Source organism: Eschrichtius robustus, chromosome 2 (genome assembly GCF_028021215.1).
Source record: "Eschrichtius robustus isolate mEscRob2 chromosome 2, mEscRob2.pri, whole genome shotgun sequence".
Lineage (NCBI taxonomy): Eukaryota > Metazoa > Chordata > Mammalia > Artiodactyla > Eschrichtiidae > Eschrichtius > Eschrichtius robustus.
The window spans coordinates 113804019-113830819 of NC_090825.1; the positions used below are offsets into that span (position 1 = coordinate 113804019).

Genomic DNA, 26801 nt, shown 5'->3' on the forward strand with positions numbered 1-26801 from the left:
GGAGTTCAAAGATCTTACCAGGAGAAAATTCATACCATCATCTGCAGGAGGTGCCCAAGAACGGAGCCAGGGAGGCAGGCAGGGATTGGAGCTCAGCTCTTGGGGAGTTCTGCTGCTGTGTTTCACGTGCCTTGCCTCCACACACTGCCTCCCCCTCCTCACCTGTTCTGCAGCGCTGTCTTCAGAATCCCCCATTTGCTGACTGAGTGTGTTTTAAACACTCCCCTCTTTGCTGGGGGTTCCATTTGGATGCCTGCAGCGATGGCTCTCGCTCGGTTCCAGCTTCCCCTACCTTCTCTTCCACTTGTGCATGTGCTAGCCCAGCCAACCCTGGCGTGTTCTTGGTTATTTACATAGCGGAGGGTCCTGCCAGGTAGCTGCTGATTGAGCCGTTCTGGAAGTCTACAGGGCAGCAAGAGGAGATGGGCACTTCTGAAGACTCTTCGCGCCCACAGAGACAGAGATTTGATATTGTCTTTTCAGTTGAGTAGTTTGCTTGTTGTTCCCAAAGATAACACTCTGTCCCTGTTTCCCAGGGACAGCAGGACGTGAAAAATTCCTCGACCTCAAATTAATCAAACCTTGAATTTTCCAGATCAATAGGGATTACTTACACAAATGGCCCAAATTGGTAGGTTCTGAGGACTGTATCTGTGACTCAGCAGCGTCTCTCTTGCCAGGGAAAGAATGATTTTCTCAGGAAGCAGCCTGTGCTTCAGTCTTTGGGGTGCAGTGACCCAAACAGATGGTTCTGGGCTTCTCCCAGAGCTATGAGCGAGCCATTTCCTGAGTGCAGACACAGTGGCAGCGGGCCTTGGCTGGCCCTCCTGGAGGCGAATGCTGACTGTGTGATTTTGCGGTGCTCCCGGCAGTCCTCCCACAGCACTGAGCCCCGAGGGTGCTGATGAAGCGACTTGGTTTCCAGTCTGGCCGCGTTGTCATGGCCAGAGTCACACTGTGTGTGGACGCAGAGTGAGCTTCCAGCTGGCTCCAGATGACTGCCTCTGCTCTTTCACAGTGTCACAAAGAGGCCACTCTCCATACCTGGGCAGTGACTGTCTCCACCCCACTTAGGGCTGTGCCCTAGCCTGGAACTAAAGGAGGAATGGAAGCAGCTTCTAGCAAACCTTCTTGGATTATCTTTAACTACTCACGTTCCTGATCCCTCCCCTCCACCCAAACTGCTCTACACACTGTTCCTAAACATGGCCTGTGTAGTAGCCCTCATGCCTTTTTCAAGGAAGGTCCATCTTGCTTCTCTCTGGTTCAGTTCCTAACTAACCTTCAACATCCAAGTTTCTCTTTACTTTCAAGTCCTACCAAGTCCTTCAGCCCCCTGAGATACCTTGGACTCTTCTGGGTCTTGTTGTACAGCCAACTCACTTGACAGTCATGGTCATGGGTCAAGCTGTGAATAGCTGTATTATTGTGTTTACATCTGATCCCTTCTGCTATTTTTAAGCTCTTTGAGGGAACCAACTGTCTTTGTTTCCCCAGGAGTGTGCAGCCTTATGTTTTGCACGTAGTAGGTACTCAGTGAACATATTTTGAGTGATAAATTGTACTCTTCCGAAGCCTCTAAGATCTGCTCCATCATTTTCTCTGTGACTCATATTCCCAGAATGATTTCTAAATATAACACATCCTCTCTTACTCTCAGGGTCTGATGAACATTTAACTGTCTTCACATCTTTAGTAGAGGGCAGACAGGGAGAGATGATGAAAACTAAACCAGGCTCTTGTCTTCTTGTGCAGGAGAAGATTGAAATGGGAGGCTGAAATAGGGTTTGAGGATTCTCTTTTGGATTGAATGAGGGTTGTTTAATTTCTCTGTATGGCATTACCAAACTGACATCAATCCGGAAAATATTTATATACTAAAAATAGTAATAACTATTATCATTATGAAGAATAGCTAATGTCTATTGATTATCTATTCTGCGTCAGGCTCTTTGCTTAACAATCGGTGTTATTTAACCCTCATATCAATTCCTTGAGATAGATATTGTTATATCCCTATTTTAAATATGGGAGTGTGAGACACAGAGAAATTAAGTAACTTGCCTATAAACATGAAGGTGATATAACAGGGTATGGACTTGAAGCCATTTTGAACTATTATCCTGTATTTCCACAAGGTAGATTTTAAATCAGGCAGACACACCAAAGCATGAGGAACCACAGTGATTTCTCCAAGCTTACAGAAGCCAGGGGACCTCCCGATTCAAGTTGTTGTTAGAACTCTCATCTCTGTGCTTCTGCCTGTGGGCCAGCCAAGGCCCAGTAGAGATAAAAATCAGGAATACGCAAGGGGAAAGGCTTGAAGCCAGTTTCCTCGACAACCTCATCTTCCTAAAAGGAGCGAGTCATCATGCTAAAGATGAAATCCTGGGCTCTCTCTCCTGCATACAGACAAGAGTGGCAACAACTGATTCAGCCGTGGCTTAACTGCCTGGTCAGCACTTTGCTAGGAACCAGGTTAATGTGGAGGTCACCTAAGCCCTGATTTACAGCCTTGAAACATACAGACTCCGGCCAAAAACCCACTTTGCTAAAGGATCTTTTTAGGATCTCCGGCCTCTTGCCAAATCCCACCTGATGCTGACATTTTACTAGGAAGAGCTGTAGTTTCAGATAATTCTTTGAGCCTGAGATCTTGATTATATTTCCAAGTTGGATCCGTAACTCTTGTCCCTTAGGTGCAAGGTTGTAGAACATGCACAGGGTCTGGAGTCAGCACACCTGGCTGCCAGTCTTGGCTTTACCACTGACTGTTAAGGGACAGGGTAGCTTAAGTTTTCAGGCCTCAGTTTCTCCATTTATAAAATGACCATAAGCATGACTAACTCAAAGGAGGTTTCAAGGGTTCAGAAAATGCACTTCCAGTTTTTGGTTTATGGTTCAGTTTACAAGTGCCACAATACTGTTTTGTTGTTGTTGTTGTCGATATAATATTTCTGTAATAAAAGTCAGAAATGTAAATCATTTTTATCTTAAGCCCTGTCCAAAGAGTTATGTCATGCATTAAAATTTTTAGTCATTCAAAAGTATGTCACAGAGTATTCATCTATATATTTTTTATGATTCTTAAGTAGAGAAAGAAATTTGATTATCAATAACAGCAAAATTTTCTTGCAAGAACAATTCTAACTCAAGTTCAAAGACTTCATCAACTAGGAGAACATACATCCAAAGGTATTGATATTGACACAGGAAATCAACATTTATATACTTAATTAAACAAAAGAAGACAAAGACCAGAAATGCTTTCTTGAACTATAAAACACAGCTTCCAGCCAATAAAAAATTGTAGTCCTAGGTTGATGGAGCTAGTGCTAAGTGGCAGGGTGAAGTAGTCATACATTTTTCCAGAAGATTTTCTCCAATTATAGAATGAAATATTAGATCAGTTGCAGATGAAAGAATCAGAGGGAACTGTCTTGAGTTTACCTATAACTTTCTATTATGATTCCCAAATTTCCAGGTTTCTCTTGTAGAGTAATGTGCATATAACTCAGCAGTGATTTATTTGATACACTTTACTTTTTTTTTTTTTTATCACAGCCCCTGAACGAATTTTGTAAGAATTTCTCTCTCTTTCACTGTCTTTTTTTTCCCCCTATTTTATTTATTTATTTATTTATTTATTTATTTTTGGCTGTGTTGGGTCTTCGTTTCTGTGAGAGGGCTTTCTCTAGTTGCGGCGAGCTGGGAGCCACTCTTCATCGCGGTGCGCAGGCCTCTCACCGTCGCGGCCTCTCTTGTTGCGGAGCACAGGCTCCAGACGCGCAGGCTCAGTACTTGTGGCTCACGGGCCCAGTTACTCCGCGGCATGTGGGATCTTCCCAGACCAGGGCTCGAACCCGTGTCCCCTGCACTGGCAGGCAGATTCTCAACCACTGCGCCACCAGGGAAGCCCCCACTTTACTTTTTAAAATCACACTTTACGTTTTACTCTTATGTAATTATTTAAAAATAACACTTAAAATTAATTTCTCTCCTATAAATATATTGTTGATGTATGTGTAACATGTATTTTGCCCATGTTTTCATTTTACTTGATGTTTTTATTTCTATATAGTTTTAAATTTGAAACATGCTTAGGATTTTGTGTCACTTTTTTAAATTTAAAATTTTGAATTCTCAACACTTAAAGAATGTTAGTATTACCAGTATTTTGATGATAATGAGAAATGCTGAAATAATGGCATAACCATTGGTTCGAGAATTAGAAATAGCATGTTTGTGACCCAGATGTTCCAGATATTGGCAGCTGGTGAGCACAAACCTAGCCCCATTGGTAGGCATGCTTGCATCCATCCACCAGACAGATAGTAAGTGCCAGTTGATACTGTGCACCAAGCATTTTCAGACACAGAGGACACAGCAGTGAGCAAGATGGTCAAGGCCTCTACCTTTGGGAAGCTTGTTAATTCCCAGATCTTGATGGTTCGTAGCCCTTTCAAGCTAGATGGCAGGGATTATTTTTTATGATTGCCTCTTCCTATATAGTTCTGCTTGATTCAAGTATCCTACACAAGTCACCTTACCCGTCACTAAATGTTTTCTGAACTGTTCCTCGGTGGCTGGTCCAGTGCACAGGCACAGCTGTTCCTGGGCCTCTGTAGTCCTGCTCTGGCTGCCCCACCATCAGCTGTCTGATCTCCTGTTCTGCTTGCACTGAAGCCTCCTGGCTGGTCCCTGCCTCTGAAGAGTGTGTCTATCCTTCTGCTCTCTGCTCTGCTCTCAAGGGCTGACTTTCTCCTGTAGTTCTGCCTCTGGACTGATGGGCTCCCACCTGGTGGTGGGTGCTGAATTCCTCCAGACTTTGAATGTCTCCTTGGCAGATGGGGCATCTGCTTCCTTGGCAGAGATGACCACTTGCTCTCCATCATGCCTGTCTCCAGATCTCCATCTGTTTACTCTAGAAATGGCTGTCTCCTCTCATGCTCATCTTTTCTAGAGGGCAGCACCCCAACAGTCTCTGGAAGTGATGCCTAGGGTGAAGTAATACCTTCCATTGTCCCACAGTTTCTCCTTCTCAGGGTTCAGGCCTGCCTGATTCTGCTTCTGAGATCCTAAGTGGAGGATCACTTGTCATATTTCATTTTACCTCCATTTGGCTGTATGAGTTAGCCTCCCGAAAGCTGGATGGAGAGAGGTATTAATCCTGAGCCAGTACTCTTAGCTCCCTACACACAGCTCATCTTGGCTTGTGGGGAGGCCACGGACGATCTGAGGACCACCGTCTGCTGAGCCCAGAACCCCTGCTTATCCCTCACACTCAGGTCTTGGCCAGACTTCTCCTCTCTTCTAGGAATTTTTCTCTCAAACCTTCCTTAAAAATTAACCTGATTTCCTGCTCTTCCACCTTCTGGCACCGACCTGGCCAACAAAGTCAAGTCCCGTGTAGACGGTGTTCAAGTGCTCTTCCATGTGGCTCTGGGCCCTGTGCAGACAATAGGGTGTGTCTGTTATGAGCACCCCTCCCCAACAACCACCGTAATTATTGCCATCTAGAGCACACAGAGAACTTTTAAAGGGTGTCTCCTAATCCCGTATGTCACTACTGCTTCTTTCTGTCCTCTGATACTTTAAAGGACATTGGTACATAGACAAAAAGCCGGGCACATACCTTAGCTAGATAATTAGTAAATGCTGGTTTCTTTTCTCTTGGTGCCTGCTGTCACCCAAGGCTTCCAGCCTGAACATCCTCAGTTGGTCCTTTCACTTCTCTCGGAAATGTGGAAATCCATCACACCCCAAACACTGGGAAACATGCAGCGTTTATTTCTGGTGAAGGCACATTCTGGTCAGGCAGGTGACCGCTGGCTCTGTGTTCTTAGATGTCAAATGAGGGGTATGAATATTCAGCAACCAGTGCAAAGGTCCCCTTGACAATGTGTTTGGTATTTGAAGAGACAGTCGTCTCCTTTGTCATTCAGGGGCTAGTGATATATATATACAGAAAATTTCTTGATAGGTTGAGTTAATTTTGGTCATACTTTGAATGCTGGTTTTTATCAACCTCTGGCAAATAAAATCTCTCTTTAAGCATGTTCATATTCTTTAGAAGTGGAAACTGAGTCTCATAAGTTATCGTGATATATTTAAGGTTACACCTATGTATACATAAATTTATGTTCATCCATCCGTCCGTCCATCCATCCATCCATCCATCCATCCAGAAAATACCTACTGAGCCAGATAGCAGAAACACAAAGTTTGCAAATAATGTCTCTCAGTATTGCTCTCATGACCCTCAAAGTCTACTTAGGGAAACAGACAGGTAAGCAGGCAAATTCAGTGTAGCTCAATCAGTGCCATAACAGGGGTTAGCCGTGCATGCCATGATATAGCAGAGAAGAGGCACCCAGCCCAAGAGGGGATATGGAGGGATAGTGAGAAAAGGCTTCCTGGAAGAAAGATTCTTGAGCTGAGCCATGAAGGCTATAACCAGGCCACTGAGAGAGTCAGGAAGGGCATGTTGAAGAGAAGCAGTTGCAAAGAGTTTGGGCTCAGGAGTTAGATAGATCTTGATTTAAATCTCACCTCTGCCTCTGAGCTGAATCTGTTTCATATGTAAATGGGGATGGCAGTACTGATGGTTTACACGGGATGAATGCATTCAAAACACTTCACATGGTGAAGGGGACAGATTAGGCACTTATAACTTATTGTTGTTGTTATTATTAGTGATGCCTTGGAGCCTGGTGTGTCAGGAGAGGTGTAGGTATCTCAGGGTGAATGGACCATTGGGGAGTGATGGGAAATGGGAGCCCCTGAAGGGGTCTTGCCTCATGCTAAGATGGAAACTAAATATGACTTGGAAAAGCAGGTACCTGGGGAGCTAGAGAGAGTTGTAATAGACTTTCATTTTTAGATATATGGGCCAGATGCCCATAGCGTAGATTGTACGTGCACACACATTTACCCCCACTTACGCCCCTGCTGTCCTCTCATTTACCAAAGAGCAAAACAACGTCATTTAAATTACATCATCAGACAGTCTCAAAAGGCTCCAGGGCCACCTGATTCATGGAACCTGCCTAGTAGACAATGATAATTTATGGCAATGTCCAGGATTCACTTTGCAACCTCTTTAAATGTTAATGATCAATAATGGGGAAAGTTCCTGGGCCAGTTATGGGTTTAATTTAATTTACAAAGCCATCTGGAGCTATGCAGAATACTTTTTACATTTTTTCCATACCAAATTTGGATAGCTTCTAGTCACTGTAATGTCAAATGTATAGCAAAGACACTACCCTAAGGTCTGAGAATCTAGAATGGAAGCCAGGTGACCTGGGTAAAAGGACAGGAAGGGACAGAGTGGTAAGCAGAGCGAAGACCTCTGTTTGGTCAGGGTGGTCAAGGAAGGCTTTGGTGTGTTTCAGGAAGAATGAGGCTGCCAGTGGGCTGGATCAAAATGAACAAAGAGGAGAGTGGCAGGATGTGAAGTAGGCAAGAACTAGATTATCAAAAGTCTGATAGACATGGGAAGAAATGTGATGTTTGTCTAAGCATAGTGGGCACTATTGGTCTGGCCTCTTGTCCAGCTGAAGGAGGCTCAGTTCTTAGCAGAAATCCATCCTTCCTGGCCAGATAATGTCTCTTCCTTGTTCTTGGGGAGATGGGGGAGGGGAGGTTACAGAATCCACCATCATTCTTGCACCCTCATCCTCAGGTCACTGAGTGTTGGACAGGCGCTCTCTCCTCGGTCCTCACCTCTTCTCTGCCTTGATGCTCATCCCTGCTCCTCTCCCTTCTCTGAGGAAGAAGCTTCTCTCCTAATCACAGCTGGGCTCTCACCTGTGTTCCTGATCTTCCCTATGGCTCCCTGACAGTCTGAAGCCTGGCTCCTGAACCCTGCTGCACTGGATTTCTCAAAATCTCTTCTGATTGTCAGATCTGCGAGTCTGTTCTGTGTCTTCCTTCCCTCTGACAGCTCTGTAGTCCAGGTGCAGCCTACCGCCTGCTGAATCATAAATGCCTTCTCCCTTGACCCCCTCTGTATCACTGGGTGTCTATATAACCTGCCTGGGAGAATCGAGCCTGTCTTGTTTTCTTGCCTGAAGGCTCATCACGGGAGAATGAGTGGCGTTTTGCCTTCTACCTCCAGAGGAGGTGGCCAGGAGGGCTCTAGTGAACCAAGGGGTCCTAGCTCAGGAGGAAATTCACAGTTTCTGGGGGCTTTAGGGATGGCTTTGAAGACCATATGCTGGCCTTTTTTTCGGAGCAAGGCCCAGTGAAGGGGAAGGGCTAGAGGGGAGGAGGGTACCTGGTGGTGGAGAGATACTTCCTGAGACTAGGAGAGGGGAGTGGGCTTTGGGAGTTCTCTGTGGGGTGTAGGCATCAGATTCTACTTGAACTCTCTGCTCTGGAGGTAGAAGGACCCCCAAGAGGGGTAATTTCGGAGTGCTCGTATTGACAGTGGCCAAGAGGCTTTTTTAATGGAAGTTCAGGAGACGGTCCCGGCACCAGTCGGACCTAGAGATCTTACTTCACTGGCAGCTCCATGAGGGCAGGGATTCTTGTCTGTTTTTTTTATTATTATATTCCCAGCACCTGCTATAGTATCTGGGATACAGTGCTCAAAAAACAAACTGTTGAATGAATAAGATGGAGCCACAGCTTGTGGACAGATGGAGGTGATCAGTGCGTCTTAGGGGTATCAGGTATCCACAAAGAGAAGGGCACAGGCTAAGAGCCCTCTTTGGGTATACAGGTGAGTCTTCAGGACTGTGATATGACACAGAGGAGGATGCCCTAGACTGACTGAGGCAGGATTTCCTGGCAACCTGGGTGTAGGAGACAGTGGGTTAGATTTGACATGATTTAGAAAAATTTAAAAATGATAAGAGCCAACATTTATTGAGCATTTATGATGCACCAGACATTTTTTAAGTGATTAATTTAATCCTCACAATAATCCTATGAGATAGATACGATGATTAACTTTCTTTTTTTTTTTCAAATGAAGAAACTGAGGCATAGACAGGCTAAGTGACTTGTCTAAGATCACACAGCCAGGATGTGAACCACCCAGGAACTCTCACTCCAGAGTTCCTTCTATACCAAGTAGCAGTTAAGATGTGAGATTTCTTACCCCTGAGAGTCATGAAGCAAATTCATACTGGTTATACTTGTTTCTTCACTAATTACATAACTTAATATTGTATATACTTGTATAATACTGTATGTAAAATTTTAGTAATATAATGAAATAATTCTGACAGAACAGATTATGGTTAGAAGTAGATAATTTGTTTTCTAGTAATAGAGTATAACAACTTGGAGTGAGCTGTGCCTTGTCTGCCAACCAGGTACTACATAGCCAGCTCCCTAACTACTAGTACCTGATACAGATCAGAATAACTCCTGAAAGATAACGTTTGTAATGTGCTACTAGCCCACATTTATACAGTACTTACTATGTACTGGAACCTTATAAGGCAAGTGTTATTACGCCTACTTTAGAGATGAAGGAAAAGCAAGGTTAAGTGATTTGCCAGGGTGACCCCAGGCTGTCTCACTCCACAGCTCATGATTCTAACCACTGCACCACACAGAATGCTTTTTGCACATCATGTGGAAAGGTCTGTTTTTCAGTAGAATCATTCATTCTTTGATTATCTGGAAGGGAGTCAATTATTTCAGGAAGAAGTCTTTAACAACCACGTAAAGAACCTTTAGGATATGTGTACACTGTTTACGAATATACAATTATAATAGAGCACTGCATATACGTATATGTATATGTAATGTATATGTTCCCCATCCTGTCGGTTTTCACTGGGCAGTGGTCTGTTATCAGCTAAGGATCTGTAACTAGTGCTAATGGATTTGGTTGTTGGAATTTTGTTTTTATAAATCCTCCCTAATGGGTCTTAATTTTACTAAATTCCAGCCTGATGGTCACTGAAAGCAGCTTCCAAATTAGCAAACATTAAAAAATTTCTTTTAATGTTTAAGAGTGCTCCCCACTCTTCCCCTTTGGGGATCCCACTGGCAGCCTCCTAGGCAGAGAGAGCCGGTCTTAGCCCTGTCGGTCTCTGCACAGTGTGGTAGTTAAGAACAGAGGCTTTGGGACCAGGCATGTAAGTTGAAGTCCCTGCCTGCTTCTTACCAGCTGCCTAATTTTCAGTGACTTACTCTCCCTCTCTGGGCCTTGGTTCCTTCATCATTTAAATGGGGAAAACATGACTGAGGCTGCTATGAGTATGCAGCATGCAAATGACGAGTGGGAACAGGACTGGCACTCAATGCGAGAGAGCTACTCTACGTGCCTTCTTCATGAGCATCTTCTCTGCTTGTCTTCTGGGTCCTGATTCTTTTTTCCCTGTCCTCTGCCCAGTCCTTCCCCCCATCCATGTGGGCCCAGGGCTCTGAGGTACCCCGTCCTACTGCAAAGTCCTCCAAGCTCCTAAATAGCCTCCAATTTCATCCCTCACCTAAATGAAATCTCTGTTAGGGCAACTTAGAATCTGAGTAAAGCAATTTATCCTATGGTAGGCCAGACTCCCGCAGAAGCTTCTAAGTTGAACTTGTGCCCTGGGTTACAAAGTCCTGTTTTTTACCTCCAAAAGAGCAGTTACACAGATTCCTTCCTTTCTTGGTCATAGCTACCACCTTACTTTATTTAGGCCCTCATCACCTCCCCCTGGACTCCTCTAAAAGCATCTTAGGTAGTCCCGTTCTTGTATACACCATCACACCTTGCTACCTACAGTCCTGACATACCATTGACTTGGCCACACATGTGTAAAAGGTTCTGTATTGCACGAGAGTCATACACGTCAACACGGAAAAGATCAAGGGTCCAGTATGGAAATGCTAAAGGATTTTGGTGGTGTGGTGTAGTGAGTGGCTGTGGGCAAGGGGAATTCACATAGGAAATGCTCATCTGCCTAGTGACCAGGGGAATGAATTTTAAAATTTGCGTAAGATAGTATTTTACATCTCTTAAAATAGAGGAAGAAATCCTAATAATACTTCATGCTTGCAAAGCATTGATGAAACCAGTTTCGTTGTATAATACTGTTGACATTGAGAAATAGTATAGCCCTTCGGGAAAATAATTTGGCAGTGTGTTTCACAAATATTTATGTCCTTTGACCCGGTAGCCTCACTGTCAGAAATCCAATTTTAGGAAATAACAGAAAAGAAGGAAAGAAAGCGATATGTATGGAGATGATAGTAAAATATAAATAATAAAAAGTGAACGTATAGCTAGTGGGAAGCAGTCACATAGCACAGGGACATCAGCTCAGTGCTTTGTGTCCACCTAGAGGGGTGGGATAGGGAGGGTGGGAGGGAGACGCAAGAGGGAGGAGATATGGGGATATATGTATATGTATAGCTGATTCACTTTGTTATAAAGCAGAAACTAACACACCATTGTAAAGCATTTATACTCCAATAAAGATGTTAAAAAAAGAGTGAATGTTTACCAGTAGAGAAGATATAAACAATGGTACATCAATGTTGTGCTGACATAAACATGATAATTATAGGAAACTGTTTACTTTCTAATGCTTGGTAAATCCAACCACAAAGTTATTTACCCTATAAATATGTATTATAAATACATGCCTACTATGGGAAAGAATGGGAAGAATGTTAAACAAATGAAAGCAACTGATATATGGGGCATATGAATGTAGTCTATTCCTTTCCTTTCAAATATTTTTCTTATTGTTAAAATGCTATTTGTACAATAAGTAAAATTATCAAGGTAAACTGCAAAGACAACTCAAGGATTCCCTTTCTGTTACGGAATGAATGTGGAACACTTCAGCGTGGCTTCTTCACAGCCCATCAGAGCTGGCCCTGCTTCCCCAGCAGGTCGTATTTCCTTCAAGCCCAGTCTCCTAAACAACGCCCCCCCCCCCGCCCCCCCCCCCCCCGCTCATTTTTGTCCCCTTCACCCCAGGCTTTCTTCCCATGTCTCCTTACCCTGACCACCTCTGATTCTCCAAACATTATCACAGCTTTGTGCGTTGTCCCACCGTTTTCTCCATCTGGAATCCCCTTTTCTTTGGAGCTCTGACCCACCTTTCAAGGTCTGACTCAGAAGCTACCTATTTTGCCTCCCTGAGGGTTTCCCACATCATTTTTTGTCTAAATTAATCTTTCCTTTCCTTGTTAGACAAAGGGCTGGAGTCAGAAGTGTGTAGCCCTTTAGGATGTAAGCTTCTGATGGCAGGGGCTAGGTCTTTTATTTTATTTATTTATTAAAAAAATTTTTTTTTATAGCAGGTTCTTATTAGTTATCCATTTTATACATATTAGTGTATATATGTCAATCCGAATCTCCCAATTCATCACACCCCCCACCCCCGCCACTTTCCCTGCTTGGTGTCCATACGTTTATTCTTTACATCTGTGTCTATTTCTGCCCTGCAAACCGGTTCATCTGTACCATTTTTCTAGGTTCCACATATATGCGTTAATATATGATATTTGTTTTTCTCTTTCTGACTTACTTCACTCTGTATGACAGTCTCTAGATGCCTCCACATCTCTACAAATGACCCAATTTCGTTCCTTTTTATGGCTGAGTAATATTCCATTGTATATATGTACCACATCTTCTAGGGGCTAGGTCTTTTAATATCTACAGATTTAGCTGATAATAGGTGTCACATGATTATTCCCTCCTTCAAGCTTGCAAGTCTGCCTGTTCAGGAAGAGCTAACACCTATCAGAGGGGAAGCAAGCAAAGCAGTCAGATGATGATATATCCAATGGTTTTATTATGGAGTAATACATATAAAAGGATTAATTGATTTGTAATTTATTCAGGATGCAACTTGCTGGCCAAATTGCTACTGATTTTATTAATCAAACAATGGTATTTTGTATTTAAATGACCTTTCTTTTTATTTTTAAATAAAATAAGGCTATTAGTCATGATCTGAGTTTCCATGGACTCTGTGCCAGTAGTTGTAGGGCTTTAAGAACGAGACAAACAATGCCTAATGTCTAGTAGCTCATCATGGACTCATTTCCTATTTATCTCATTTTGTTTCTCAAGAGAACCCTGAGTTTCCTCAACAGCTTTTAGGAATGCATCTCACCTTGAACGTGGGATTTTGTTGTATTTGAGAAAAATGAAAACTGGAGGAAAACTCAGGTATGGTGCATTCATTCACTCAGTCATTCATTTATTCAGTAAATATGTTTGAGTATCTTCTGCTTGCCTGGGTCCGCTCTAGGCTAGGAATACACTGGTGAGCTGCCACCACAGAGCTTACTGTGTTGAGGGAAATGGACAATAAACAAGTAAACAAATGACAAATGATATTTGCTACAGAAGAGGACACTGGGATAGAGAGTGGCTGATGAGGGAGGGAGTCACAGGGCAGCACGTCTGCAGTGCTACTCAGTGGGGCTTCACTGAAACCACGCCTTAGCTTAGCTTCTCCTGCCTCGTCCTGCTTCTGCCCCTTCATTGCAGGCTTCTCACTCACTTGTACAAGGACCCTTGTCTCCAGCTCTGCTTCTGGAAGTGATGATCATTAGACTCAGAACTCCCTGGAGTCAGGGACTGTGCCTTTCTTGTTCACTTTTAGATGGAAGATTTAAGTGGGGGGCTGATGTGATCTGACTGTTTCAAAAAGTTCTCTGACTGTTGCTTGTGCGTGTTGGTGAGGAGGAGGGGAGGGTGAGGTCAGAGGCAGATGGATCTGTTGGAGGCTACTGTAGTAATCCAGGCAAGACAGGACTATGGCTTGGATTATATAAATTAAAGCATCTCTATTAAGCAAAGATTTTCATCCACAGTGATACTTACAAGACTCCCCTTCCATCAAGAAATTTGCAGGTGACCTTAGGCAGATGAATGTTAATAAAAGAATAATGCATTATGGCACATAATGGGAGGAATATATAAAAGATCAAATGCTCGTTAAAACTCTGAATCCATATATGAGCATTTAGTACAGAAATAATGAGACGGAAATGTGTAGTTGGTCTTTAGCTTAATTGCTGGAGTTAGTTACAGGTCCTTGGGCTGGGGGGACTATAATTTCTAAGATCTGTTTGACTCTGGGATAAAAGTGACAATTTGAAAATGACTCTTGTTCTTTCCACTTTGGGCTAGTAAATGCATTTGGTTTGCATCTGTTTCTTGGAGGCAGTGGCGATTTATGTTCCTTCCTTGAATGCTCCTCAAATTCCTCTCTTCTTGTTAGTCTCTAACTCAGAATGTATTAATAATCAGCCTCTGAATACCTTAACAAATGCAGCACATGATAGATATAAGGATAGGTAAGCTAAGGCTACACAGCTTAGGAAACATGATAACCGAGAAGAAGAAAAATGCTTTAAAGGATTATCCTTCCATGCAAATATTTATATATTCAAGTTGCTGAACAGAAGGCAGCAGAATAACCAAAAAGGCAGTAGTTGTTTTGTCTGGTTGTGCGGACTTTGAGGAAGTGAAATCTCTTTTGCAAATGTGCAGTAGTATTTGCTCTTTAGAGAAAATTGTGTCAGATGATTCAACAGCAGGCCTGAGGAAGGGCAGAGAGGAGGCATCAGGTGCTCTGCTTTTCCCTCTTAAAGCTGAGCCAGGACGGGGGTGGGGGTGGGGGGGCAGGTCAGCAACTCAGGCCAGTGAGTGGAGGAGCACTCCTGAGACCCACTGTGGACCACTCAGTGAGCTGAGCTCCCCTGTGGAGGACAGCGGGCCCCATTGCCTCTCCCTGCTGTGCGGGGCCACCCCGGGAGCCACCTGCGGCTCTCCTCCATCCCTAAGACTGCCAGGCCAGAACCACTGTTACAGCATCTCTGCATAGTAAGAGCTCTTTTCCAGAGTTACAAGCCCAAAAGGGACACAGGTCAGCAATGGAGGGCATGGAGATGATGGCCCCATACTCTCAGGCCAGCCTGGAACATCATCTGAATTCTGTTGTATGGATTTTTGATCATGAGGGGAATTACAGATGTTTGAAGTACATTAAAGCCTGTGGCTTCACATTTTACACCCATCTGTCTATTCATTTGCTCACCATGGAGACTGCACATGATGTGTAGTGTGAGTACTATTCCTCTGTCTTCAGAGACCAAGATGAATGAGGAGAGGTCCCACCTGCCAGGAACTCAGTCTTTACAAAATTTAGAATCATTAGAGAGCCTTTTAAAAACACAGTCCCTGGGCTCCCACCCAGGAGAATTGGATTAGAAGCTCTGTGGGTAGGGTACTGACTTTTTTTTTTTTTTTTTTTTTTCACAAAGCTCCCAAGTGGTTTCCTTTATGCAGCGAAGTATGAGAACTTAATTTGTTCTAGAGAGATACATTGAGTTTGATTTCGATCTAACGTTGGGTTTGGTCTAGACAGATGCAGTGCATCCTTGGGGAACAAGGGGAACAGATGCAGTGCATCCTTGGGGAACAATCCCTGTCCTCAGTGGTTTACAGTTAAGGGGTTATAGCCTAGATCCTGAACTATCCCAGAGATTCTCAACAGGGAATGATTTTGTTTCCATGTCTTCCTGTGGAGACATTAGAGACCGTGTCTTGGAGACATTTTTGGTTGACAGAACTTGTGAGGAGGGTGGTGCTACTGACACCTAGTAGGTAGAGGCCAGGGATGTTGCTAAATATCCTCTAACGCACAGGACAGTGCCCACAGCAAAGAATGATCTGGCCCCAAATGTCAACAGTGCTGAGGTTGAAAAAGGCTGGTTTTGTCTTAAGGGTAGTTTCTGCTTGTGAAACCAACATGGCATATAGTTTCCATTAGCTAGCATTATGCACTAACTGTGTTCTAGCTACATTATGTGTTAATAAACATTGATTATCATTTATTAGGTACTATTGTTTGTCCCCACTGTACAGATGAGAAAACTGAGCCCCAGAGATGAAATAACTTATCTAAAGCCACCTGTCTAGTAAACGAAGGACTTGGGATTTGCACATGTGTAGTCAGGTTTCTAGCCATAACAGTATGCTGCTGCCCAACAGTGTTTATTTTTCTTCTCCTGAGAGTTTTTCCAGGCGGAAACGGGGTACATACATACTTGCGTTAGTTCTTCTTAGGATTGTTGCTTGAGAAAAACAAGACTACTTTTCCTAGGCAAAAGATAGCCGCTCTGAGCCAAGAGATTCATGGACGTCGGTCATTTCTGTGCCAGCTGGGGCCACGAAAGTGCTGAGAGGACTCCCCAAAGAGGACACTGATTGACGCTTTCGATACCGATGGATTCCAGCAGCGTTTGGCAGCTCCTGGGCGTCCTGCAGCACAGTTTGGGGTAGTGCCTGACCAGCCAGACTGTGTTTGTGACAGCTCTGGTCTCCTTAACTCTGAGCATCTGTTGAAATGATGCCTCAGCAGGAAAACACAGTGGGAGAATGTCTGCTCAGAGCATGTGAGCGTCTGATTGGCCTCTCAGGCGTCCTCTAGAAAGCCCCAGTGTCCCCACATTCCCTTTGCTCGCTGGCCCTGTGCTCTCTGCAGACGGAGGAGATGAAACAGAACCCCAGTAGAGGTCAGCTGCCGTCTCTAGGTCACCACACTAGGGTGAGGGGTTTCAGCCAGTTGTGCATCTACTGCTGGGCCTCATTGTCTTTCTTAGCACAGGTTTAGGCCAGGAGGCTTTTGAGGGTTGGAGTAGCATATGCCTTATCCAAGGGGCTCCTGCAGGCCAGCAGATTTAGTAACTTGAGACCGGTTACTAAAGCCACATACCTAGTAAGTGGAGAACGTGAGCAGGCACACTCCTGGCCATGACACTATAAATTGCTACACAACAGGTTCCGTTTTCTTCTTATGGGAGTTTTTCCAGGTAGAAAAATGGGCCAACTTATGGCATGACTGTAAAATGTGCACAGGATGGTGATTTTTGGAGGAAGGAACAAACAGACTTCTGCTGTTGTTAGAGGCCCTGGCCCACCTTTAGACAGGGTGGTGATGCCGGTGGAATGTTCCCCCCACACCCCTCCCCTCTAAGGTTGCCCCTCCCTCCTTCGTATTCACAATGTGTGGGCACATTGTGTGCACTTCTGGGCTCCATCTCTGTGAAAGAATCTTGAAATGAAGTTCACAGCAGGGAATTGAGGTTCATGGAGGGCACTGACCTGGTATGTTACCATTTTTTGTAGAGATTTCCCATTTTTGTTAAGAACACAGGCTGTGGCAAAGAATTTACAGTCTCTAGTATTGGCTGGGCTATTGGGTCTACTGTTCAGCTCTCTTTCCCATCTCCCACAGAATTTTTCCCAAACCTTTTTTAAAAATGTTTTTTCAGGGTGCCTTCTACCTCAGAGGGTGATTCTGCTTCCTATTTATGGAGACATTGATGCTTTTAATATGAATTTCCTCAACTTTTTTTTTCCTGTTGGTGGTCATTAGTGCTATTCACTAAATAGCTCCATTTTTTTTTCTCCTTTCAAACACATGGCAGGATTATTCAGCACTTCCTGGCCTCCTTTGTGGTGGGGTGGGTGATGTGACTAATTGTTGACAGTGAGTTGTAAGCAGAAACAATGTGTCACTTCCAGGTGAAAGCATTTAATTGCTGATGTGAGACTCTCCAGGGCTGGATTTCCCTTCGGCAGGGTGGAAACATTTGAGATGGTGGCATTTCTATCAGCCTGGGTTCCTGAGTGAATTCCTCTGAATTCTGTTGCAAGATGGAAATAGGATGAGCAATAAGTAAACCTTTTTTGTTGTTGTTGTTAAAAGCCAATACAGCTTTGGTTTTGCTTGTTAACGCAGCATAACTTCACCTGCCTTGATTAATAGTCTGTCCCTTTTGCTCAACAATTACACTGCATCCATACCCACCCTTTTTGCCTTTCAGCCTTTCTCAAAGGCTTTCTATGCTGAGAAAACCACCCCTGATTAAACTCCTCCGATGGCTTCCTATTGTTCCTTAAAAAAGAACAAAAACAAAATCCTTTAGCGTGGTCCACAGCCTCTGGGTCCTGCGTGGTCTGGTTCCTGTATGCTTCTTTAGACTCATCCCACACCCCACTCTTCCTCATGCCTTCTGACTCTGCCACATTCACATTCTTTCAGTTCCTCTTATAGGCTGTATTTCTTCTCACCACAGGGCCTTTGTACAGCTTTGAACATGTTTTTTCCTGCCAGAAATGTCCTCCCCACCTCTGGTAAACTTTTCTCAGAGCAAACATGAGTTCTTCCGAGAAGCCTTTACTGACCTTCCCAGTTAGGTCATATCTGCCTTTAGAAGTTGTAATACCATGTTTTTCTGTTTCATAACACTGACTTCAGTTGGAACATTACAATGTATTGGTGTGATGTTCTGATGAATATCCGTCTTCCCCACCATGGTTCGTATCACGTCATTTTTATTCACTACCACATCCCCAGTGATTAGCACAGCATACTTTGTAGTCACTCAGAGAAAGCTTGTTAAATGCATGAATGAGGGTATACAGTCATACTGTCCAGTTTAGTAACCACTGGCCACATGTGCCTATTGAAATTTTAATTAATTAAAAAAATTAAGAATTCAGTTTCATAATTACATTAACCGCATTTCAAGTGCTAATTAACCATATGAGGCCAGTGGCTACCATATTAGACGGTAGAAAACAGAACATTTCCATCATCATAGAAAATTCTGTAGGATAGTGCTGGCAGGATAAAGTCCAAGTTCCTTGTGCATGGCATATGATCCCCTCAGGGGTCTGCTGCTGACAAACTTTCCAGTTTGTTTCTTTCCCTCAATAGTACAGCCTCAGCCACATGCCCCTCTAAACATGTTCCTTTCATAAACGTGCCACTCTTTCTAAGATATCTGTGGCTTTTTAACTTTAACCTCTCTCTACCTAAATTGCCATCCCTTCCAGAACCTCTCATCCTTTAAGCCCCACCTCAAGCATTTCCACTTCTGGGAAGCATTTCCACCTCTGGGAAAAATCATTTCCTGAGGTCTAGACTGAGCTGGTCAGTGCTTCCTCTGACCCCCATGCTGTCCCCTTCCCATTCCTGTTTGCCTTGCTCAGACAGGATTGTGACCCTTTGTTCACACATCTCTCTCCAGTGCTGCATGAACCCCGCTCAAGGACAAGGCCTGGGTCTTCTCAGTCTCTCCAGTGCTGAACACGGAGCTGGTGATGTAGTAGACATCAGTGAATGTTAGTTAAATGATGAGTCAGCCAGTGAATGAAAATCACAGGGGATATTATTTCCTTAGTACAGCAGTGTGAAGAAAAAGGGAACTGTGTTACTAAGTAGGGCTAGTGAGGGTTCCGCCTGCATTCTTCCCCCTCCCATGGTCCTGTCCCAGGTCTTTATTTCATGTGATACTAGCTTTCTGGTCCAGGAATCACCCAGGAGCTTGGCAGAGTCAGGAAAGGGCACCTCTGAAATTCTGGGATCTGGAAGGCTCTGCTGAGTGGCGCTGCTTCTTGAGGTGAGTGGGTGGGTCTCATCAGCCGGAAGGAAAGATAGCTGGTACCATGATTGCATCCTCCAAATCAAGCCACATGTCAAGACGCTAGAACTGGGGGCCACCTGGGGTCTGAAAGAGGCAAATGCTATGAACTCTACTTTGCTCAGCTAGCGAAGTGCAGACGCTGTTGCTGCTGTGGTCAGAGCCTGTCTGTCCGCACCTTACCCGCCACACTGATGGCTCTCTGAGGGCGAGACTGTGTCTTACTTTCCTCAGGATCCCCCACAGGCTGATCAGTGACTGTAGGGCTTCCAGGCCGTGGCTAAAACAACTTGTCAGGTTAAACTAACCACCCTTATTGGTGATATTGCCTAATAATAGACTTGCTTTCTGCAATGACAGTGATATAATTTTGGACAAAATATTCATGTGTTCCCATGTTTTTTGGTAGCAGACCTTAGCTTAATTATGTCCAGAGGGGCCTCCATCTCCTCTACAGGTGGAGTTAAGGCTTCTATTGTAGAAAATAGGACCTTCCGGGTCTCCTGTCTCACTCTCCTTTGGCGCTTTGAACCTGGAGGACACACGCCCACAAAGTTCTTTCAGTGAATGGAGATGCACCTGATCCTCATTAAGGCAGACCTGAAGTCAGGAAGGAGGAAGAGATGACACAGGGGAAAGAAAGGGAGATAGCCTCCCTGTAAGCCTAGAAATGAAGAAGCGATAAAGAGGAGAGAGAGGAAGGGATGAGAGTGAAGGGCCCCGATGTGGGTCTTCAGTTAGACAAGCCGAAAAGAGCACTAAGCATCTTGTCTCTGTAACCAGTCACTCAGCAACGACCATGTGCCAGACACTGATCTTTCTTTACGGGTGCAGACTGGGCCAGCTGCACCTGAATGAATCACAGACTGGTTAGGTCTTCCCAGTTGGTGTGACTCAGAGTCCCCAAGCATTTATTTAGAGTTGATGTGCAGGGGGAGGGGAGAGTCTTTAAGAAGGATATTTATGCACGTTCCCTGGAGACAGAGCTAGAAATGGAGGAGTCGGCAAGATGTCTGTCACTCAGGTTGGCCCTGGGGGAGAAGACCAAGGCCTGTATATATACTGGGGCTGTAGGCCAAAGCTGGAGGGATTGTTTTCTTTATCTGTGAAGCAAAAGTAGAGTTGCTTCTGGGCTTAACTGTGACTCAGTATGGGGAAGAAGCATCCTTGCTTCTTCATGAGGCATGCTTGGCTTCTGAAGGGACTGTGGCCTGTAAAGGCTGCGGGGGACTGAGATGGATAACAGAAATGTCTTAAGTAATGTGAACACTGACTCTAAGCCAGTGCAATGTGTGTATTAACACTGCCTCATTTATACCCACAGGCTGGTGAGGCCTGGGGCTATTTGAGGCACACGTGCTTTATTCCATTTGATTCTTATAACAATTCAATAAAGTAGGCATTATTAACCAGACTTTATAGATGAGGGAAGTGAGACACAGAGAGGCTAAGTGACTTGCTTAAGTGACCCCATTAATAAGTGGTTGGACCGTGATTAACCTCTAAGGGTACCATCTTAGCCACTTCTCCAACACTGCCCTCCAAACACGGTGGGAAGGCTGAGTCACCCTATTAAGGCAGAAGTCATGGAGAGCAGCCGTATCCTCACAAGGCCTTTTGGTCTTTGGGGGAGGAGTTTTAGGCTATAGGGATGATGTCCTTACCCAGGGGGACATTTCCATCATTCTCGGGGAAGATAACAAAGGACAAGCTAGGGAATGTCTCTGGGGATAAAAGGACCCCTCTAGTCCCAAGGAAGGGGGAGCATAGCATCACTCAGTGACAGTGCTGATGCTTCCCTGTGGAGCTGTAGAGACCTTTTCAGTTTCCAAAGCATTTCCCGTCATACCAGTTCATTTGAAAGTTCACAGAAACCCTGTGAAGCAAAAGCGTATATGCCTATTTTTCAGAAGGGGAATGAGGCCCAGAGAGCTTCAAAGACCTATCCAAGACCATGTGGTCATTAAATGTAAGAATCATGCTAGAAATCTCCTGACACCCTCTTCATCATTCCTTCCTCTTTACCTTGTGCCATGGTGGGGTAATTGTCTTTATGTAACGGAGGCTGACATTATGGCTGAGGCAGCCAGAGGACCAGACATGAGGGTGATGCCCGAAGAGAGGCAAACATTCAAATGAAGGAAATGATCTGGGGTGCAGTACCAGCCACAGAGTGGCACCCATTTCACTCAGATCTATGCATTTCAGAAATATAAAGGCTGATTCTATATTAGAGTTTCCCAAATACTGTTACATGGAAAACTAGTTTTACCAGATGTTCCATGAGAAAGGGAGTTCTGTGGTCAAGTCATACACATTGTACCCTTCTTCTTTTAGAGTAGCAATGCATGATCAAGGTTCTATAATGTCTTTAAGCAAAGAAGTCTTTTTGACTCTGCTTAACTCAAGGTCTCTAAATTTATTTGAACACAAAAACTTTTTTTAAGGTCACCTATTAGCAGCTCATGGAACTGCCAAGAACAACTAGTTTGTTTTAATCACTGAATTAATGGTTTGATTTGATATGTGGCAGAGCCTTAGGAATTTTTTTATGGTTTTATATTCCAGCCTTATGACACATATATATGTCAGGTGTAAATAAGCCTTGGTGCTAGTTGTTTCATAATTCAAAGACCCAGGGTTAGATTGTGCCCATGCAAGCATTCTAAAGTTCATAAATTAAAAATGAAATCTCATTATAATATCAATAAGATTTTTAAATGTTATGTATTTTCGCTGATAATTCACGATAGAATAAATGTCAAGGAAAACTATGAGTCTGTCTGCTCTCGAATGATGGCATATGTGGTTTGAGAGAATTTACCTATTGGAGATTTTGAAATGAGCAAGGCTGACATTTTATGCCGGTCATTTATCATCTTCCTACCTATGGATTGCAGCAGACACTTGACATTCATGATGAGTATTTCTTGAGACCTTTATGATTCTCCTAATTAGCAAATACCACTAGAGTAAATAATTTCCCTCACAAAACCTTTTTATTCTGACCAAAACTGTCATGTTCATAGAGTGTTTTCACTTTTTCTTCTCATTCATCACCAGGGCTGTTTTGTACTTGGTAGTTGACAATGAGAAGGAACATACATATAGGCTCTGAAGTGGTAGCCAGACTCTGGACTTGCTCAGTGATTTACCCTCAGTGACTGTGTTCCTAAGTTGGATTTATGTTTCAGAAAAACGGTGAATGCTTGCATTTTCATGGGCTGTTGGAATTGCTTGTGAATAGCCAAAACTGTGAATGTAAATTTGCAAATGCCAAACATCATCTTTTCTTTGGGGTGTCAAATACATCTTCACCTTTCACCCTGTGTTGGGAAGCAGGAGAATACTGTGGCTTGGGGAAGGAAGGAAATGCTAGAAACTGAGGCTTGTTACCATTCATTACCAAGCAGTCTCTTCTGCAGGGTTTCTTTGAACCCCAAGACCATGGATATCTCAGCACCTTTAGGAAGGGATTGCTGTGCTTTGCTGAAGCGTCTCAGTGAGCTCTTGAGATAAGCTAAAAAGTGAGTTTCCCTACGCTAAGTAAATAGGATTGTACATACTTGAAACTGCAGCCTGACTCCTCCCCTCCTGTAATTCTATGCTTTTGAATATTAATCTAAGGCCACCTTTCCCATGATTTATCAATTTCATCTTCAGGACTCAGAGTCTTTGAAAAAAACTATTTTTCCTAGAATTTTTGATCATTATTAAAATTAAAAGGACAGGAAGATTTTTATCAAACTTGGAAGCTCTCTCTAGATGAATAGCACAGATATATGTGGTTTGTTGAAGGATGGTTCATCCCACACAAATTAAGATAATCAGACAAGAGGAGAAATGCCAAGAGGCCAATTTGGGGGCATTGGAAATCCCCCCAGTAGTCACCCTGTAAAAGAGCTGGAAAAACAAACAAACCCTTAAAGACTGATCAGCCATCTTGCTTATGTGGAAAGCACATTGGTGTTTAAGCATATGGATCTTTGGGGCTCTGCAGTTTTCATCAGGATGAATGAAGTCACCTAACATAAGAGCAGATTCTAAAGAATCCAGAGTATATCCAAAGTGGAACCATAATTGAATTTTGCTCCTTAGGGACTCAATCTGACCAGCCACTGTGGGTGTGAGGGCTACTGGGTGCTGGTGGCCATTAAAGACACCTTGAGGTTGATTGAGGAGGTGGGACTTACTCTTTTGAAAGTCTAGTCATGCTTCCTATTAAAGGTTTTCATAAGCCTTGCGAGTGAAATTCCTCTGAGCCTCCCAGAACCATGGATCCCACAAATCCTCTACAGTAATAAGACATTTTCTACACAAGTCCCCAGGCACACAGGGAAAGCTCAATAAATGCTGTTCACAGAGCTGAGTGATATGTTTTTCATGAAAACTTGGGAATTGGCCTGCTAGCTGATGGGAGCAGTCACTGTAGTCTTGTCCTTGCTAGTGGCTTGGAGGTTGAAAATCTGCTCTTTTGTTCTCCAGGCTTGAAGCCTGTTCATGGAGTAACTGTCATGATTCGTCTCTGTCTCCTGGTGGGCTGGGGGTGAAGGAAGGAGCTCTGAGCAGTCCTGCAAGTCTGGAAGTTCCCTGTCTAGAGGCAAGTCGGGTAATCAGCGTTGTCACCGTCCTCTTGTGGGAACAGAAGATAAGCATGAACACAAAGGTAGACCAGCAACCCTGGAGTTGGGAAGGCCGGGAGCGGTGGGGAAGCTTACCTTCTTGACTTCGTATTTAATGGCGAGTTTGATCCGGCTCAGACTTGGACGGTGGTGGTCGGACCAGACTTGGAAGTTCACATCACCATTTAAAATCGCTTCCACCTCTTCTGTGTCTCGGCATAGGTCCAGCACGCCCACCACAAAATCCTTGCATTGCATAGATAACTTCCTGTAATCGTTCTAACAGAATAAAGAGAAATCAGGGGTGTGTCACACTGAGCCCCACAGATGGGCTTGCCTAGCATAGCAGTGTCGATCAGCAAAACTGTCCACCAAGCGTGAGCTTATAGAGTGCGTTGGAACCAGAGGATATGCTGGATCCAGAAGGCAGGGCAACTTCTCTTGACACAACAATCTAGAGGGCATCTTCTCTAAGCCAAGATTTGTCAAGGTGTGCTCCTCAGCCACCTGTATCAGAGTTACCTTGGGTGCATGCTATAACTATGATTCCCAGGCCCTGTTGCAGACTTACTGACTCAGAATTCCTGGGGATGAGGCCCAGGAATCTGTCTTTTAACCTCGTTCTCTAAGTAATTCTGATGCCTACCAAAGCCCACCCTGAGCTCTTTGAAAGCAGCAGTTCTCCTTGCCTAATTTTGAGCCAAATCTGAGGGAGGAGTGATAAGGAAATGCACTTTTAAGGCTGATGGAAATATCACTTAACTCATTTACCACCAATCTGTAATGGCAACTGCTCTATGCGGGAAGTTTACTGGAAAGATATGGCTGATATGCTAAATTTGGGGAAAAAATGTACACAGGTGTGCTTTCTTTTAACGTGCTGGAAAATCTGCTTGTAAATTATAAATTTAAAAATCAAATGTAATTTAAATCTAATAGAATCCTTTCTTACCACAGATCCTTTTGTACAGCAAATCATGACACCTTAAATTACTTGCCTGTTGAATAATCATTTTCAGACCTTGACCTCTTTCTTGTTTTGTTTTGTTTTTTTTAGTGAGTTGCCTCTGGGTTTCTCTCGTCTCCTCCCTAGGCATACGTTTCTAAATTATCTTTCAGAGGCTGACTGCCTTTCCTAGTGACATGCCAACTTCTCTCTCCCCTAAAACACACTGCTTCAATTCCAGATAATGATCCAAAATGTTGGACAAAAGAATGTTTCATGTCACCTTCAAACCACTACGCCCCAAAAATATTTTCCCCTAAAGGCTTCTTTATTGGTTTCTTAGTTGAAACAAGTCTATTCAGAAGCAACACAAGAACCAAATGTCACTTTCAGTGTTAATCAATGTCAAAAGCCCTGAGAGTGGTAAATAGTAGTTGGTAAATAGGAGTGCAGTTTTGCTTTTCCGGAACCTGGATTCCTCAGCAAATAGATGGGAGGCTGGCAAACTGCAGAAGCTCAACAATTTTTCTAAATTAATGATTCGTTTCTCCTTGCAGCACTGCTGCTTCAAAATGCCCCTTTGCGTTAAGAAGTAAGTGTTGATAAGTGTTTGTTCGCTAAGAAAAGGGGAAGGGTCAAGAAAATGTTTTCAGACAAGAGTGGCTACCCTTCATTTCTATATAGAATTTAGGGATAAGCAGGGTGCTTTGGAAATGCTGGGTAGAAAAATGACGCTCAGCTCAGGCAGACTGTCATGGGCAAGTCAGATTGTGCCGTCCCAGAGCCTCTGCGCATTTCTGGGTTCAGTGCAGTTCAGAATGGAAGGTACCACTTCATTAGAGACTTTCACTTCCCTGGGCTCTTTCAGCTAGCCGGGCCATAAAAAAGGGAGACACACCAGAGCAGCCAAAACAGCTGGTTTGCTTTTTGCCTTCTGTGTTAGACGCTCAGTCTGGAAGGCAACATGCCTGGTGTCTGCAGGTGGCTGGAGGAGGCAGGCCTGGGCCTGCCAGGAAGACAGAGATGATATGGACATGGGTATGGATAGATGCAGACGGGAGGGTCATGCCAGGCCCAGGCCTCCCAGAGAGAGCCATGGGCGCACATCTCTGCGGAGTTGTGATGATCAGGAGAAATGGGTCAACCCTGAGCTCAGCGAGCCTTTCAGCCACACTCCTCAACTTTAGTTGGAAAGATGAGACATATACCTAAGACTTCACAGGTGCCCTTTTACAATTAATTCCATATTCCTGCACACTGAAGTCTGCCAGGCCCAGTGGGTGACAGCTGTTCTACCTCCATCATCTTACTTAATCCTTATTAAAACCTCATGTTAGAAGGACTGTCAGCATTTCCAGCTCACAAGCGAGAAAACTGAGACTCGGAGAGATAAACTAACAGGCTGAATCCACTTTTCCTTATATTGGTCACTTACTCATCTCTGGTTACTCTCTCACCTTCCTTGAAGATTTTAGCTTCTGTCTTACTGTTGCTCTCCCAACATTAACTGCTGTTGTTATTGGTGGTTTCAGTATCCAAGAAGATGTCCCTTCCATTACCCTGCCCTCTCACTTCCTTGACACCATCTTTTCCAGTGACCTTATCCTCAACTCCAACTCAACCATTCATTCTCTTAGTTATTCCCAGTAACTGCAGCTCCTCCACGACCCTAACTTTAGGTCTCCCTCTCTCTGACCACTACCTCCTATATGTCCAGCTTTCTTCACCCGGGACCCCAATTCTAGCAGTCCTTTGATTCCACCAAACCTACAAGCCATTGACCACACCACCTTTTCACTGGTTTTCGTCCCCCTCAGGCC

General features: G+C 44.0%; 1 protein-coding gene across 4 annotated transcripts in view; it reads right to left on the reverse strand.

Annotated features, from left to right (window-relative positions):
• Window positions 1–26801, reverse strand: part of TRPC7 (transient receptor potential cation channel subfamily C member 7) — a 125625-nt gene that overhangs the window by 66945 nt on the left and 31879 nt on the right. For 2 of the 4 annotated variants that reach the window (XM_068534452.1, XM_068534453.1), the window contains exon 2: window positions 24132–24314. The exons of the other annotated variants lie outside the window; for them this stretch is intronic. In XM_068534452.1, coding sequence (XP_068390553.1) covers window positions 24132–24314 — 183 coding nt within the window. The remainder of the gene's footprint in view (window positions 1–24131; window positions 24315–26801) is intronic. 4 annotated transcript variants of the gene reach the window in all.